The 16,184-nt window shown below is 41.5% G+C and overlaps 4 protein-coding genes across 4 annotated transcripts in view; 1 reads left to right on the top strand and 3 right to left on the bottom strand.

Moving 5' to 3' along the window:
* Positions 1–16,184, bottom strand: part of cln3 (CLN3 lysosomal/endosomal transmembrane protein, battenin) — a 39,924-nt gene that overhangs the window by 23,226 nt on the left and 514 nt on the right. The gene's annotated exons all lie outside the window — the stretch shown is intronic.
* Positions 69–3,701, top strand: LOC113019936 (tryptase-2-like). Its single transcript, XM_026163603.2, has 5 exons — positions 69–162; positions 355–535; positions 1,068–1,330; positions 2,988–3,124; positions 3,371–3,701. Exons 1-5 carry the CDS (start codon positions 108–110, stop codon positions 3,578–3,580), a joined length of 846 nt encoding a protein of 281 aa, XP_026019388.2. The 5' UTR covers positions 69–107; the 3' UTR covers positions 3,581–3,701.
* LOC113019935 (battenin-like) lies at positions 4,722–11,482 on the bottom strand. The gene is made up of 4 exons (XM_026163602.2): positions 11,287–11,482; positions 5,131–5,186; positions 4,988–5,056; positions 4,722–4,862 (listed from the first exon to the last, which is right to left on the bottom strand). Exons 1-4 carry the CDS (start codon positions 11,462–11,464, stop codon positions 4,773–4,775), a joined length of 393 nt encoding a protein of 130 aa, XP_026019387.2. The 5' UTR covers positions 11,465–11,482; the 3' UTR covers positions 4,722–4,772.
* LOC145428360 (battenin-like) lies at positions 11,540–16,015 on the bottom strand. The gene is made up of 4 exons (XM_080300466.1): positions 15,815–16,015; positions 15,034–15,119; positions 13,679–13,751; positions 11,540–11,834 (listed from the first exon to the last, which is right to left on the bottom strand). Exons 1-4 carry the CDS (start codon positions 15,964–15,966, stop codon positions 11,663–11,665), a joined length of 483 nt encoding a protein of 160 aa, XP_080156592.1. The 5' UTR covers positions 15,967–16,015; the 3' UTR covers positions 11,540–11,662.

The raw sequence follows: 16,184 nt of genomic DNA, 5'->3' as shown, positions 1-16,184 counted from the left end.
TAAAGGGCGGGACTAATGATAGTCATCTCTCCAGCAGTGCATATAAAGCTGCACTTCTTCCCCCCTCACCACACAGAGGTACTGCTACACTGTTCTTCATCACGGCCATGGCTTTCTGCAAACTTCTGCTAACTGTGTTGGTACTGCTGCACAACAGTGGTGGTGAGAGAGAAAAATGCTGAACCTTAATTTCCCAACTCCAGAGCCCAGATTTCAGAGTGCAGCCTCGATAGACTGATGCTCTAATGTTTATCATCCATTCTGAGCAAAATAGCAAACAGCTCTTACTTTGATGGGATTTAATTTTCTTAGATGCCTCAAACTTACATCCAGCATTTTGTTTGTGTTTTTCAGGTCTACTGGGAAATGAAGTGAGGAGCTCCATCATTGGTGCAGAGGATGCCAAAAAGGAAAGTTGGCCATGGATGGTTCACCTCAACATGACATCTAAAGATTCGAAAATGGTGAAATGGGGCTGCGGCGGCACCATCGTTGCAAAGCAGTGGGTGCTGACTTCTGCACAGTGCGTGGCTAAGTAAGTCTGTGTGTGTTTGCAGAAACGTGTCTCATTATTTTTATGAACATCCTCCAGAGCAGTCATAACAAAAAAGCTTCACACTGCATGTGAGTATTTTGGGGGAATAATTACTCATAGGGACCTTCACTGTTGGCCAATAAAGACAAAATCATTTCAGGACACTTTCTGACAAGTGTCCTGAAATGGTCTGACAAGTTAGGTGAGTGGGCCTAACTTGTCAGACCTGGAGGCCTCAGTCAGTATTTAAATACACCATATGCACATTTCAGCATCTTAAGCTGTGTTTTTAGTGAGTAGCTGCATATTTACACACCCAGCAGACACCGCATCAAGTCCAAACTAATGTAATGTTTACTCCACTGCAGCTCCTTTTCTTTTAATTCCTGCCAACTATGAAAAAACATGCGCAGCCCTTTAAACTGCTGAATGCACCAGTGTCCACAAAACCCATGTGTAGTGTTGTTTTGTTGAAGGCTTGGTCATTCCAAAATACATGAGACTTAATGTGTGTGTTTCTCTTGTCATGCAGTTATGATTATCGCCGATCGTTCGTTGTTATCGGCACATATCAGCTGGAAAAGGCGGCTCACCGTTACATGGGTATAGCCAATATTGTTCAATACCGAGACCTGGGCAACAGCAACTACGAAAATGACATTGCTCTGATCAAGCTGAGGAAACCGATTACATTTTCAAAAGATGTTGCACCAGTGGCTCTGCCTGACAAGGATGACACCTTTGGTCCATCATCTGAGTGTTGGATGACTGGCTGGGGGGAAGTGGGAAATGGTGGTAAGTTAAGCACAGGAAGTAGGCTTTAAAGTATACATGCTGTATCAAGGCAGGCTCACATTGTACTCCATTGTAATTATCCATACCGTCACCAATAAAACAGATGTTTATAACGTGCAAAGCACTTTACAGATAAGAAACATCACTGAGGAGCTAAATCATCGTCAGAAGTTTTATTAATTTGAAAAGTGATTTGAAAATGAAATTCCAAATGTTTATATTGAATACAGTGTGTATAGAAAAAAAAGAATTATTTTATTTGGACTGAATTATTCGTTTTCATTGATAATGTTTCGTTTTTTTGTTTTTTTTGTTTGTTTTTCACTTGTTTTTTTTCTTCTTCAGTTTCAGACCTTTGAGCCCGTTGTGTGTTGTGGGCGTGTACAAAAAGGAGGGGCGGGGCACATACAAATGATTGACAGCTCCAGTTTTACCCCAGCAACAGAGAATATTGTTTTCTGATTGGCTGGGCTGAGCTGAGCTATAAACTGGAGAAGAATCAAAGACTCGACCTCAAATTCTAGACATCATTTTCAAATTTGAATCCCCCACTGTAATAGAGTGAATTGTTGCCCCCCAGTGGTAAAATACAGAAGTGCTTGTTACAGGGCTAGTTCTTGGTTGACCAACATAACAAAAAAAAGGTAGCTTGTGCACCGCTAAGAAAAACAACAAGTTTGTGTGTGATGTCCTGCTGTTCAATAAAGCACGTATCGCGTCCTTCTGTCCTGATCTTTTCGAAGAGCCTAATCCAGAATATCACATCCACCTTAATACATCTATAATTTCAGTGTATATCAATATGGTCCATCACAGGCTCATCAGAAACCGTATGTCTTTATTGTTCGGCTAGTGCTGGCAACATTCATTGAAGGAGCGCCATCTTTAACCAAAGGCCTCATTTTTAACTTTTAACGAACACGACACAGGAGCTGTCAATCATTAGTTGATTTGATACATGCCTACAAGTCTGAAGCAGAAAAAAAAGACCTGAAATATGAAAAACGGGTTTGAAACAAAATTTTTTGATTTATAATAAAATAGGCAGCACGGTGGTTAGCACTGTTGCCGCACAGCAAGAAGATCCTGAGTTCAATTCCACCATCAGGCCGGGGTCTTTCTGTGTGGAGTTTGCATGTTCTCCCCGTGTTTGCGTGGGTTCTCTCCGGGTACTCCGGCTTCCTCCCACCGTCCAAAGACATGCAACTTGTGGGGATAGGTTAATTGGATAATCCAAATTGTCACTAGGTGTGAATGTGCGAGTGAGTGTGAATGGTTGTCTGTCCCTGTGTGTTAGCCCTGCGACAGACTGGCGACCTGTCCATGGTGTACCCTGCCTATCGCCCTATGACAGCTGGGATAGGCTCCAGCGCCCCCCGCGACCCTGAAAAAAAAAGGATAAGCGGAAGCGAATGGATGGATGGATGGATATAATAAAATAAAGAAATAGAAGCCAAACCCCCTGAAACTATAAAAACAAAAAAAGATTTGCTTGAAAAAATAATTCATTCAATATAATAGTTTTCATTTAGTGTTTGAAAGACATTTTTTAATTTGTTGAATACCAAAATGTAAAATTTCTATTTCAAATCACTTTTTCAAATAAAACCGATTTAGCAAACCGTCACTTCCATACTTTTCCTGTGTGTCCATGCAGTACCACTGCCTGATCCAAAAACCCTTCAACAGCTGAGGATTTCCATCATGCCTCGGAGTACCTGTAACGAGACATATCCTCAGATAGCCCGTAATACACTTTGTGGTGCCAACAGGAAGGGAAGGGATGCCTGCAAAGTGAGTTTTATTTTATATGAGTTTTTTAAACTCTTTTTTTGCATTTAATTGAATAGATGATTATACCTTTGAAAACACTTGATTTATCACACATGAAGTACTTTAGTTTCACTCAACTGAAGTCACTTGACAGCTGTAGTTACTAGTTACTTTTTAGTGTATAATTGAATCTGCTGTGTTTTAAATGAGACCTAAACAGGAACAAAAAGGCCACACTAATCAGTGTTGTGTGTTTCATTTCCACAGGGAAACTATGGTGGTCCCCTGGTGTGTCGTAAAAGGGAGAAATTTGTGCAGGTGGGAATCATGAGTCATGGGAGTCCTGGCAGTTGTGGCCTCGCCAACCATCCTAGCGTCTATACCGAGGTTGCAAAGTATCTGACCTTCATAAATGATTACGTCCACTTGTCTGAGAAACCTTCAGCTTTCCTGTATTGCAAAGTCACTGCCTGTTAATGGAAGGTTACCCTGATTCAGTTGCCAGACTTCATTGCATTAAAGCATTACTTTTAGGTCCTTTTTGTAATTTGATGAATTCCTGTTCATGCTTTAATAAAAGACACTGATGACACCTGCACATCCATAGCAACACCTTCATCAGGTACAGAGTTTCATTACTTGTGTGCTAATGTTTTGGTCTAATTTGTGGCATTTTAATAAGTCTATACAGTAACTTCACCTCAACCAGTGAAACCAGCAAAAATTGTACTGACTTGACATGTAAATATATATATATGTATGTATTATTGTGTAAAGTCTTGACCAGGCCTTACTTTCTTCATGTTTTGCTTCCAAGTAACCTAACTTTCTTGTCATTTTTTAAACTCTCTCGGCTTTCTGAAGATATTTTAAGGTTTTTCTTGAACACTGGCTTCTTTTTCACTCATTTTCAGTCCAGGCCTTATACCTGAACAGTTTTAGAGGCAAGTTTTGTTTGTTAAGCCTTCTGACACTGACCAATGATTCATTTCAAAAAGGCAACCAAACTAAAGTGACATGTATACTTTTGACCCTGCCTCTGGTAGCTCATTCCCCAGACTGACCAGTTTTGTAGGTTTTGTTGTCGTAACAAAAACAGAAGTGTCCATAGTAGAAAGAAAAACACATTCATTTATTGTTTATTGCTTAATTACTTTGTGTAATATGAATGTCCATAAATATGTTTTTTATCAGTAGGAAAAGGTGTAAAACTTATAAATATACAGTTAAAGGTGCAAACTGTATTCTTGTGCTTGTTTGTGGTGAGCAGCAGATCAAGCAAGGTAAGTATTATAAATGGCTTCAAGTGCAAATTCAGACACTCACATTAGGCAGATTAGACACACATATTTGTGTGTACACACTTTGAGCACAGCAGCCACAAATACTGATGTTCAAATCTATTGTTTGTAGTGAGGAGCCAGTCAGAGAAAGTTGCAGGTCAAGCTCCTCTACCTTGTCAAAAAAAGGGAGCAGACTCTGATGCTGATTTGTATTTTATTCTCATTTCTCACCTGCAGAACACTGAGAATCCACACTCTCCTGATCTTCACACAGTGCAGAGAGGATCGAGAGAGCAGTACACCAAGCTGGTACAGAGTCTGATACCTGAGGATGCAAACAAGAAACAAGTAAAGCTGCACACCCCAAACAATCTGCATGAAGTCATTCATACTGAATACTCTCTGTAATGGATCACTGACCAGCGATACTGAGCTGCATGGGTCAGGAAAATATTGTGGAAGAACAGGAGTTCCATCTTACAGAGAGGGAAAAAATATTCCTGGTTCAATATTCTCACAACATCACACAAAATCAGAGCCAAGTTTCACTAACAGCATGCAGTGAGCTGAGTGTGCTGCTAGAGGGCATCAGAGGACTCACCAAACCCTGGTTGATGAAATACTCGGTTAAGTAGACCACTCCCAGTGGAAGCACAAACCTCCACAAGCCCTGCTCACAGAAATCAAGTTCAGTAACAGTTTGGCTGAACAGTTTCAGATCAAACAAGTAAACGGTGTACTTACTCTGATAACAAACAGTCTCTCTCTGAAACTGAGAGGCCCAGTGGGTTGGTCCTCTGCTACATTCAAGAGGAAGAGAACATTATTTCCCAATAAGCAACAGAACTTTAAAACGACAATTCATTCACATAAACTGTGAAGTTCCACAGCAGGAGATGAAGTCAGCAGCCTCATGTTCTCTGTCTTTGTTAAGTGTTAACAAACAGTTTGCAAAAAGAAAGCTGTGATAACGTGGTCAGAAATTACAAATCATTGAAACAACGGCTTGTACTTTATGCTGAATGAATTTCTGGGTACTAAATGATATGTATGCACATAGCAGCCTCTCACTGAGGCCATGTAAACGGTGACAACTATACAAACTTTTGAGGACGAATAAGAACCAATTGCCAATACACGGAGCATGACGTCCGAGCGGCATTGAGGAGAGTGAACACAAGGAAAGCGGCGGGGCCAGGCGGCATCACCGGCCGTCTGCTGCGCTGCTGTGCTGACCAGCTAGCAGGTGTGTTGACTTACATGTTCAACAAGTCCCTGGCGAAGTCTGTGGTCCCCACATGCTTCAAAAGATCCACCATCATCCCTGTGCCCAAGAACAGCAAACCCTCATCCCTGAACGATTACCGGCCAGTTGCACTGACCTCGGTAGTAATGAAGGTGTTTGAGAGGCTGCTGAAGAACATCATCTCCTCCTCCATCCCAGACACCACAGATCCGCTGCAGTTCACCTACAGATCCAACAGATCCACAGAGGATGCCATCGCCCACGTCCTACACACCACTCTCAGCCACGTGGACAAGAAACAGGGTAACTATGTGCGAATGCTGTTTGTTGATTACAGTTCAGCGTTTAACACAATAGTGCCCTGCAGACTGTTCACAAAGCTCAGGGATCTGGGACTTAACAGCCGTCTGTGTGCATGGGTGTTGGACTTCCTCACTGGCAGAACTCAGGTGGTGAGGGTGGGCAGGTGCTTCTCCAACAGCATCACCATCAACACAGGAGCACCTCAGGGATGTGTCCTCTCGCCACTGCTCTACTCCCTCTACACTTCAGACTGTGTGGCCACCCATGGCTCCAACACCATTGTGAAGTTTGCTGACGACACAGTGGTGTTGGGTGCCATCTCCAACAACGATGAGGCAGCCTACATGGATGAAGTGAAGAATCTGGCATCGTGGTGCCAGGACAACCACCTCCAGCTGAACGTCAGCAAGACCAAGGAGCTGGTGGTGGACTTCAGAAGGGGTCAGCACAGAGACTACAAGCCCATTATCATCAATGGAGCTCCAGTGGAGAGGGTGCAGTCCTTCAAGTATCTTGGTGTCCACATCTCCTCAGACCTGACATGGGCTGCCCACATTCAGGTCCAGACCAAAAAGGCTAGGCAGCGCCTGTATCACCTACGACAACTGAGGAAGTTCAGGGTCTCTCCAAAGATCCTCAGGATTTTCTATACAGGCGCTGTGGAGAGCATCCTCACACAGAACATGACATCGTGGTTTAGGAACAGCTGTGTGAAGGACCAAAAAGCTCTCCAGAGAGTGATCCGTACAGCAGAACGCTGCTGCAGGATTGCTCTCCCCCCGCTTCAGGACACCTACACCAGGAGATGCCGGACTAGAGCAGCGCAGATACTGAAGGACCCGTCCCATCCTGGCAACAAACTGTTCCAACTTCTGCAATCTGGTAGAAGGTTCCGCATCTTCCGGGCAAGGACAGAGAGACTCAAGAGGAGCTTCTATCCCCAAGCCATCCGGGCCCTAAACACACACACCCGCCCTCTCACATCATCTATAATTGACTGAGTCAGGACTCTTCCAGACACTAAACCAAGGAACAATGTACATTTCAATTCCTTTAATTTTAAATATGTTTATATTGTCTATCCTGTAAAATAGTCAGATGTCTATTCATATTAATGTACAGAATTCACCTGCTTCACTGTGTGTTATACTTTTATAACTGTGCATGTGACAAATAAAGAACCTTGAACCTTGAACTGAGTATTATTATCAGTCACATGAGCGACTCAGGCTACAATTTGGCCTCATCAGAATCAGAATCAGAATCAGAATACTTTATTAATCCATGGATAAATGTAAAGCTGCTAGAATGTGCCAGAGCAACGCACTGCTACTTTCTTCTGTCCTGACGAAAAAGAAGATTTGGTATCAGCTTTCAATCACATGCATGACAGAGCCAAGAAAGAATCTGAATGGTCAAAACTGTCAATTGTCAAACTATGTAGAGCCAGATTTACTAAAGAGGCCCAGCGTCAGCTGAGCAACCCAAAAGCCTGGACAGTGATTCCACATATGGTTTTATTGTGTATATATTTCCCTTTTAGAGCACAACATTATGAGAGGAGACAATTTAAATGAGTCACTCAGCCACGAGATACTTATGTTAGCAGATTGCATCAAATTTAACACTGAAATAATTCTGTCCTGATGAGGTCGTGACAGCTGCGAGATGCATCAGTTTATCTGGAACGAGAGAGGGAGATGTTATCATGACGAGTACGAGTGCAGCTCGAAGCCAGGAGAGTAGTGAACGCGCAGTGTAGCTCCTCAGCAACTAAGCCTCATTAATAATACAGATATTTTATTGTAACAGTACTGAAGTGAATTTAGCGTGGAGCAGTGAAAAGACAGAGATACACATTAACATGTGTCTTTTGTTCATCACACAGCTTACACCCACACACCCACAGTCACCTATAACTGAACACACACACATCTAGACAAAAACAAAAAAATGTCCAACTGTACCCTCATACACACAATAATAACATGGACCGAACCACCACTCACAACCACTAGCACTTTATATAGCCACTGTAGAAATTAGCCACATATCTCACTGATCTAAACTGCACTACTGTAAATTCTGTACAGACAATCATTCTGTATGATAACAATTATAGTTCTACAACTGTTTATTACTTGGACCTATACCATATTACTGTATAGGTCCAGAGCAGGTCCACTGCCGGTTCAGATAGAGGTAGAGGAGGTGGAGGTGGTCAACAAGTACAAGTACTTTGGTCTGTGGGTGGACAACAAACTGGACTGGTCATGCAACACAGAGCACCTGTATAAAAAAGCCCTGAGCCGACTGTACTTCCTCAGGAGGCTGAGGTCTTTTAACATCTGCAGGAAGTTCCTGAGGATGTTTTACCAGTCAGTGGTTGCTGGAGTACTTTTCTATGCTGTGGTGTGCTGGGGGAGCAGCACAGCAAAGAGGGACTCATCCAGGCTAGAGAAACTGATCAGGAAGGCTGGCTCTGTGGTCGGCATGAAGCTGGACACTCTGGTGACAGTGGCAGAGAAAAGGACACTAAAAAAGCTGCTGGACATTATGAACAATGCTGGGCATCCTCTGCACACGGCCATTAACAACCAGAAGAGTCTGTTCAGTGACAGGTTGCTTCTCCCCAAGACAAGAACTAACAGACTTAAAAACTCCTTTGTCCCACACGCCATCAGACTGTTTAACTCCTCTCTGGAGGGGAGAGGGAGGGGAAACAGGAAACAGGAGGACAAAGGAGGGGGGGGGGGGGGCAACTAAGCTGTAGTGCCTTTTCACTGTGCAATACTTTTTGTTAATATCCAACGGTGCAATAGACTTCAATACTTGAAATGTGATATTCCCTTGTATTATTACTCCTATTTATTCTATTTATCCCTTTTGTATTCTCTTTATTTATATATGTCTCTGTATTTATATATGCGTATGGTATTCTGCTCACATTCTGTAACTTCTGTCAGTGCTGTGTTTTTGGAAACCGAATTTCTCGGAGGAACCCACCCGAGGGATTAATAAAGTTTTATCTAATCTAATCTAAAAGCTTGAATATTTATATCCTGTTCATATCCTGTACATAGCTTGTACACTCACTACAGCCTGTACATACTTATAGTTATAGCATATTCATAACATACCTTCATACCGTGTACATTGTAACATACCTATAATAGACCCATTTTTGTAATATATCAAGTTCAAGTTCAACTTTATTGTCACTTCAACCATATACAGTTTAAAAGTACACAGTGAGGCGAAACAACGTTCCTCCAGGAACCAAGGTGCTACAAGACAAGTTAGTGCAAAAAAAAAAAAATATATATAATATATCTAGTAATAATATTGTGCAAAAGAGCATTTACAGGTTGGTGTGTGCGATGGTTTGGTGGTGTAGGTCAGTGTGTTTGCGCTTGTGTTGGTTAGTCAGTCCAGTCTCAATGTTTTGAGGTATTTGAGTTAAGCTGAGTGATAATGTTAGTGTATGTGTGTGTGTGCGTGTTTATCAGTCAGTCCCTTTTTGCTGAGGAGACGGATGGCTTGTGGAAAAAAGCTGTTGCACAGTCTGGATCTATATTATTGCCAAAGCACTTCTGGATGGATGCAAACTGCATTTCATTGCCTTGTACTTGTGAGATGTGCAATGACAATAAAGTTGAATTCTATTCTATTGCACATTGAATTCAGCTTCATACTTGCAAACTCTAAATAACCTCAGCACCGTCTCCCAGTTAACCCTGCTCTCTTAATAAGCTGTCAAATTATTCCAGGAAACAACAGTCTCAGCTTCCAAGACCCCAAATCAAAAAACTGTTAAAACCTGTCATAACACTGCATTTGTTTTGTTGGTGCATTACACGCTCCCTCTTGGAAACAGTTCATTATCCACTTCTCTTAGCCCCGCTCAAGTTTGAACTGAATTGGCTACACAGTTGCTCAAAAATGAGCACATTAGAGTAAATTATCACACCCTTCACACACACTCTTCACTCTGCTGCCTTCTGGCAAAGACGTACTGGAGCATTTGGGCCCTCACTGCCAGACCGTGAAACTGTTTCTTCCCCCATACGACTACTGAACACTCACACTGGACTGACACACACACACACACACACACACACACACACACACACACACACACACACACACACACACACACACACACACAAGTACGCACACCTTAATGCATCAAGCTACATTTTGCACAAACCTCAGAGTTTTTTGCGCAACCAGCTGTCACTGATGCACATTTCTGTTGCACTGTTGTGTCTGTATCGTTCTGTTCTGTCTGGTGCTGCAATGTTTTTTGCAGTTTTTGTATACTTGCACTTTATGTAGTCCTGTGTTGATTGTCTGTTACATGTTATATATGTAGCACATGTTATATGTTACATGTTATATATGTAGCACTATGGTCCTGGAGGAACGTTGTCTCGCTTATTCTTTTTATAGGAATCTGTTGTGGAAAACACAGACACCTTTTATTTACATGTTAAGAACTACCATGCAGTAAGTGAGGGAGAGAGGAACATGCATAGTTTAAATGGAGGCAGTAAGAGAGTGAGGATGAAGCTGCACAGATGACTTTCTGCAAGTGAAACTAATGTTTGATCGTGTAGTCAGTTATAGCTGATTAATATATGTACAATGTCAAAGAGGTCTGTTGTTGTTTAGACTTCAAATAAAATAATAAAATAATAAAGTGAGCCCTGTTGTGCAATTTGCAATTTTAAAATTTGGGCTATAAACCTGCTGACTGACAGATTAATAACATTACTTCTACCTTCTTAGCTGAGGTAAATATAAACTACTGTTGTGCTTTAAATACCTTTTCACTGTTTTCCATCTGAGCGACTCACATCTTCCCCTAAGTCATGATCTCCTTTTATCAATTTCAATAAAGATGTAGAATAGTGCGTTTCCTCTCACCATGTCAAACAGAAACTGACACGTGTTGATGACCATCTGATTAGATAACAGCAAAGCAACGCTCTGGGATCTTTCAGGCGTGTCTAGTGGGCAACAGTGTAAAGTCATCATTGTAAGAAAACGTGAGTGTCTGTGGACAAACTTCAAATGTAAATGATTTTATATCTTCATCATATTTGTTGCATCTGCCTTTTTGTGCAAATTATTGCTTAAAATGTTAAAATTCATGTATTCTTACGGAAAAACAAAACTGGTGTCATGGAGGACTCAAACACTTACAGGAACTCATGTGTTCGTGTTCAGTTAGTAGATATATCAAACAATGAAACAGAGTTTGTCTTTACAGGATTTGGTTGCTGAACTTTATTTAAATTTCAGTTTATTGCTGATTTCATGCTACACCCTTCTAATGTGACATTTACCTGTGGTGGAGCTCTCGGGCTCCTCCTCGTCTGAACTGTCCAGAAGTTGCTGTCTGTCCTCAGAGACCAAAGCTGCATACTCAGTGTCCTTGGTCCTCCACTGAGGTAATGAAGGTGGACAAACCAGCAGGAGGAAATAGCTGGTAAAATTGTTGGGATGAAGAAGACGACAAATCATTTTGTAAGTTTCAGCTTCATTTATACGCAGTTTACAGGGGAAAAGTCTCAACAGGAAATACAAACTACATCCTGTCAATGTCTCATTTGACTGAAGTGAACTGGAGTCAACTGAACTCAATTAAAGTGACTATTTGGCCACCACTTCACCTCCACAGATGAAAGCATTGGGCTACCTACACCTTAGACCTACAGAAGCTTAATTCAAAATTGGACCCTTGTTAAGTCTCACTGTGGCATGCAAAACTCTAAAAATGATGAATGGACTAACTGTCTGAGCTTGGAGGCCAGCTTGGATGAGGACTGAGTAAAGGAGGGCTCCAATAAGACCAGCAGCACCAGTGCCTGAGCCCCAGCCTTCCAGTACACTCCTGGAGCAGACAGAAAACCACCTTTAATGTTCCAGAGTAAAAATAAAAACACAGTTGGAAGACCATTCACAGCTTCTTAAACTCATTTGTGACCAGGACTTTATCTGCTGTGAGTCTAAGCTGTAAGCAGGATTACTGTTAGAAGGAAATTTGGCTGATTTTCTTGAAGGTACTATTAAAAAGCTCTGTCACAGCTGGCTGCCGGCAGAGCCCGCGGGCACGCCACTGCAACCCCCTCTGGCCTCTGCTCCGTAGCTGCTGGGTGACCTCTCGTTTGGGGTTCTACTCAGCTCTTCCCAGGAGGGTGGCACGGTTCCCCTCCCCCTTTGGTGGTCCTCCTCGGGTCCTTGTACTCTGGGGCCTCTGGATATCTGGGGCCTGGATCTCTTCCATACCTGCTTCATACCCTGGAGGACGGGGCTGTGACCCCCCCACACTCCCTAACAGATCGTTACATGGAGAAACCTTTGGAATACAAGCATGTTGATCCACACAGGTATGCACACAAGTGTACACACGAGTATTCACAGATGCAGACTACAGCTTTCTTGGCTGCTGTATCTACTTAGTATCTACTGTTATCTACTGCTAGCTAGTTTATTGTGATGGTGCTGTTTTTTATTATGTTGCTCTTTTTTTTGTTTGCTTTCTCTTCTGTTTTTTTTTCTCCATACAGGTGATCCAGGTGTTTTGTTTGTTTTTCTTTCTTTCTTCCCCCCTTTCTCACCGTCTCTTCTCCCCTTTGGTTTTCTTTCTCTCCCTCTCTTTCTTTCATTCTTTCTCCCTGTCCTATCCCCCAGTCATGTCTGTCACGTTTGTAGCAACAGAAAATAAATTCATAATTATAATAAAGGTCAATCAAATGGACCAATATGGCAAGGCCATGATGATCCACTTGGTAAAATTAATCCGCTTGGCATCTTTCTTGGCCTTAAGACAACAATTCTGATGGCTAAAGATCCAAGCGGGACAAAAGAAAAAAAAAAAACCTGATTGAAATAATGGGCTGAAACTGGATCGTTGTGGTCGGTTGCAATTACAACCGAATGCTTTCTGCAGAAAAAAAAGAAAAAAGAAAAGAAAAAAAGCTCTGTCACTGTGGATCTTGATATTTAGAGTCAAGCGCCCAAACGAACTAACTTAATGGAAAACGTCTGATATCAAGAATATCAGATTGATAACTCCATAACTTTTTTTTGCAACCCTGTAGCAGTCCATCTGTTCTCTGCTAGGCATCATCACAGCCAGTTACTGAGGCCAGCTAAATTTGTGCTGCTGATGTCTTTAAATTATCTGAAAGGTCATATAACCTACTCTGTGGTGGAGAAAAATCTGCTGGTTTGTGTTTTTTGGGTTTTTTTAGTGTGTAATTTATTAATGAGCAGGTGTGTGTGTCTGTGTGCACAACTCATGGAGACAGCACTCCAACCTCTGCTTGCTTCTGGCTCTATAAAACACTATGATGCTCCAGAAACAAATGGGTGACATCAGGGAGAAAATGATGAATGGAAATTTGTGTAAAATTCATGCAAATTTTTTCATCATGCAGGAACTTAAAGATTGTGAAGAAAGTAGAATTTCAAAAGTGCAAACTTTACCCTACACTTTGTCACAGACCCAAGTCATTTAATCTGGACAAGCTCTGTTTGAATCTTCAATAAGAGAGCAGCAACTGAATCAGAATCGTGTTTATTGCCCATGTATATGTGCAAACACATACAAGCAATTTGGTTCCGGTAGATGGTGACTCCCAAGCACTGCAATGTAAATCACAACAATATGTAAACAACACAATAGACACACAAATTCAAAATTGGCAAAAAGAATGAGTGAAGAGTGTTTACCTGCTGAAATATACTGTTAGAGAGAGGAAGGACAACTCTCCCAGTCCTGAGCTGATACTGGCAAAGATCACTCCTGCAAACACAGCCACAGAGAACGTGATCAGAGAGAGCAAAGAGGAAGAATTTATTCTTTTGTTTGAAGAACAAACTTCAATAAAAAGAGCTCATTTACAGGACCTTTGTGGGCAGTCACAATGGTTGCATTTTAGTTACTGGTGAACTGAATCGAATTTAGTTGCTCTTTACTGACTTATTTTATTCACATAGAGGTCTGCTTGATTCTAACAGTAATGTCTGAAATAGCGTTGGCTATTAAAATACAGCATTTCTAATGCTACTGCGAATGATATTTTGACACAGTCCACAGAAAACACTGAACTCTCTCAGTTGCAGAGAGTGAGCACAGATCTAAATTACTATTTGTGCAAGCATTCACCTTTACCTACTGATACAAATATCAATGCTTAATTCGCCCCTCTTTGTGATGTAAAATATCATTTCCAGACTCACCTCTCCACTGTGTTATAAAATATTTCACTAGCTGGGCCCTTTACAGCCTATCAGGACATTTCTAGCAAGCAGGGGCCATCTTTGCATCTGGTATCCAGCTCTTCCAGTAGATCTGTGGTGCCAGTATCACTACTGCTTTAAATTAAATGTAAAATGCCAGTTTGGCCCCATATCAGCAAAAAGTCCACTCATCTTTAAAGGTTTACATGCATACACAGCCAGCAGGATTACTATAAAAACACTAGTACTAGTATCTACGGTGGCAGCCTTTAGTTTGGGGCTGGTATGTTTGGTGCCTTGGATCACCTGCTGCATCACCTTTAGACTCAGCATTTCCTGAAAGCACTCCCTCATCCACTCTTTCACTGGTACTTTTCCAATCGACAAAATGTTGGTCATCTTCAATTTGTGATTCCAGCAGAGTACTTTGTGGAGTCATTCCAAGTTAAATACAAACTAGTACACAGAAAAAGAGCAGGACAAACAGGGTCATTAAAATGGCTCCATAGCTCATCATGGGACATGCCGAAAATTCATCGAAGCATTATCGCTGTCCCGTAACCGACTGCTGATTCATATTAAACTGCCTACTTCTCATAAATTCTTTGATATGTGTATTTGACAGAAGCGTGAACTGGTACGATAAATGATTATTTATAGCAGCAGTAAAGCTCTATCAAGCTTCTGTGGAACAACCACAGATGCTCACAGTAGATAAGAAGAAATTAAACCGAAGAAAATAACTCAAAGTTTTATCTAATCCACCTTCTAAAAGCTCATCAGAGCCATATCAGACACCCTTAATGATAAAAGATCTGATCTGAATTATTAACAGGTTGCTTTACCGAGAATACTCATCCACACAGCTGAGGAGAAGGACACCAGGAGGAAACTCGTTGCTGCCATGATGGCACAGAACAACACTCGAATGCTGGGATAAAAGAACAGGAATTAACCAGGAAAGCTGGAAAGCACCATGACAGCGATGTTTTTATGCAGACAGCAAGAAGAACTCAGTCTGTTAACAACTGACTTCCTGACTATATCACACACAAAACATATAAAGTCCAATTTTTCTTTTCTTTTTCAGCTCTGATTAGTCAGCCGGGGCCACTGAAACCAGGCACAGCCATTAACCAAGTAGGTTTGTTTATTGCTCCAATTTCATATGTTTGGTCACTGCTAAGCTCTCATTCATAAATTTAACATCTTATATACATGAAAACATTAAAGCCAGACGAAAACAAATGGAGATCATTATTGCCAAAAGACATCACAGCAGCTCAGCAGCAGTACAAAAAGAGCGCCAAAGGTGGGATTGAGTGGAAATAATATGCAAATAAAACAAAGTTCTTGTTGTTTTCTTCTTCTTTCTCTTTTTTTAAACCAAACTCAAACCTCATGTTGCCAGTGGGGCTAAAATCCTGACACCTAATACAAACACACTACTGTAAAACAGGAAGGACGTCACAGTTTTTGTCATTTGCAAGTTTGTCAAAGAAACAACTATTTGTTTATTATCAGTGCAGTGAAATCAGATCGTACCAATAATGTGAGTGATGATTGTTAGTTACTGTAAAAACACAGCAAGTGGAAACAAAGAACAGCAATCAAAGTAATAATTACCCATAGGGCATTTTGTGGATCACAAAGGGAGCGAACAGTTTGATGAAGAGTGTTGGTAGGATGTCAGCTAACAGCACAGCCTGCCAAGAAAAATGTAACAACTGAACATCTGTGGACACAAATGATACAGCTTGTAGTTTCTGCCACACCATCCATCCTTATGCCCTCCTTCACTACCATCCATCAATCTCCTCTGAGGTCTTCCTCCTTCCTCTTTTCCACTCATAAAAGCTGAGAAGTTCACTTAACCCTAAACATAGAACGACTTTGAAACGTGACCACTGCCAAACTACACTGCTCAAAAAATAAAGGGAACACTTGAGTCACACATCAGATCTCAATGAATGAGATTTTTAATTTGAGAATCTGA

The sequence above is a fragment of the Astatotilapia calliptera genome, chromosome 4 (assembly GCF_964374335.1).
Source record: "Astatotilapia calliptera chromosome 4, fAstCal68.1, whole genome shotgun sequence".
NCBI classification, from domain to species: Eukaryota; Metazoa; Chordata; class Actinopteri; order Cichliformes; family Cichlidae; genus Astatotilapia; species Astatotilapia calliptera.
Note: the sequence above shows the minus strand (reverse complement) of the source record. Positions and strands in the feature narration are given on the sequence as shown.

Coding starts and splice junctions, on each gene's coding strand:
- LOC113019935 (XM_026163602.2), bottom strand. CDS start 11,464: ATGATTTGTCGTCTTCTTCATCCCAACAATTTTACCAGCTATTTCCTC. Junction 5,187..11,286: donor GCCCGAGAGCTCCACCACAG/GTAAATGTCACA, acceptor TCTTGAATGTAG/CAGAGGACCAACCCACTGGG. Junction 5,057..5,130: donor AGAGACTGTTTGTTATCAGA/GTAAGTACACCG, acceptor TTCTGTGAGCAG/GGCTTGTGGAGGTTTGTGCT.
- LOC145428360 (XM_080300466.1), bottom strand. CDS start 15,966: ATGGTGTGGCAGAAACTACAAGCTGTATCATTTGTGTCCACAGATGTT. Junction 15,120..15,814: donor ATCCACAAAATGCCCTATGG/GTAATTATTACT, acceptor CTTTTATCCCAG/CATTCGAGTGTTGTTCTGTG. Junction 11,835..13,678: donor CTAACAGTATATTTCAGCAG/GTAAACACTCTT, acceptor TGTCTGCTCCAG/GAGTGTACTGGAAGGCTGGG.
- LOC113019936 (XM_026163603.2), top strand. CDS start 108: ATGGCTTTCTGCAAACTTCTGCTAACTGTGTTGGTACTGCTGCACAAC. Junction 536..1,067: donor TCTGCACAGTGCGTGGCTAA/GTAAGTCTGTGT, acceptor CTTGTCATGCAG/TTATGATTATCGCCGATCGT. Junction 1,331..2,987: donor GGGGGAAGTGGGAAATGGTG/GTAAGTTAAGCA, acceptor GTGTCCATGCAG/TACCACTGCCTGATCCAAAA.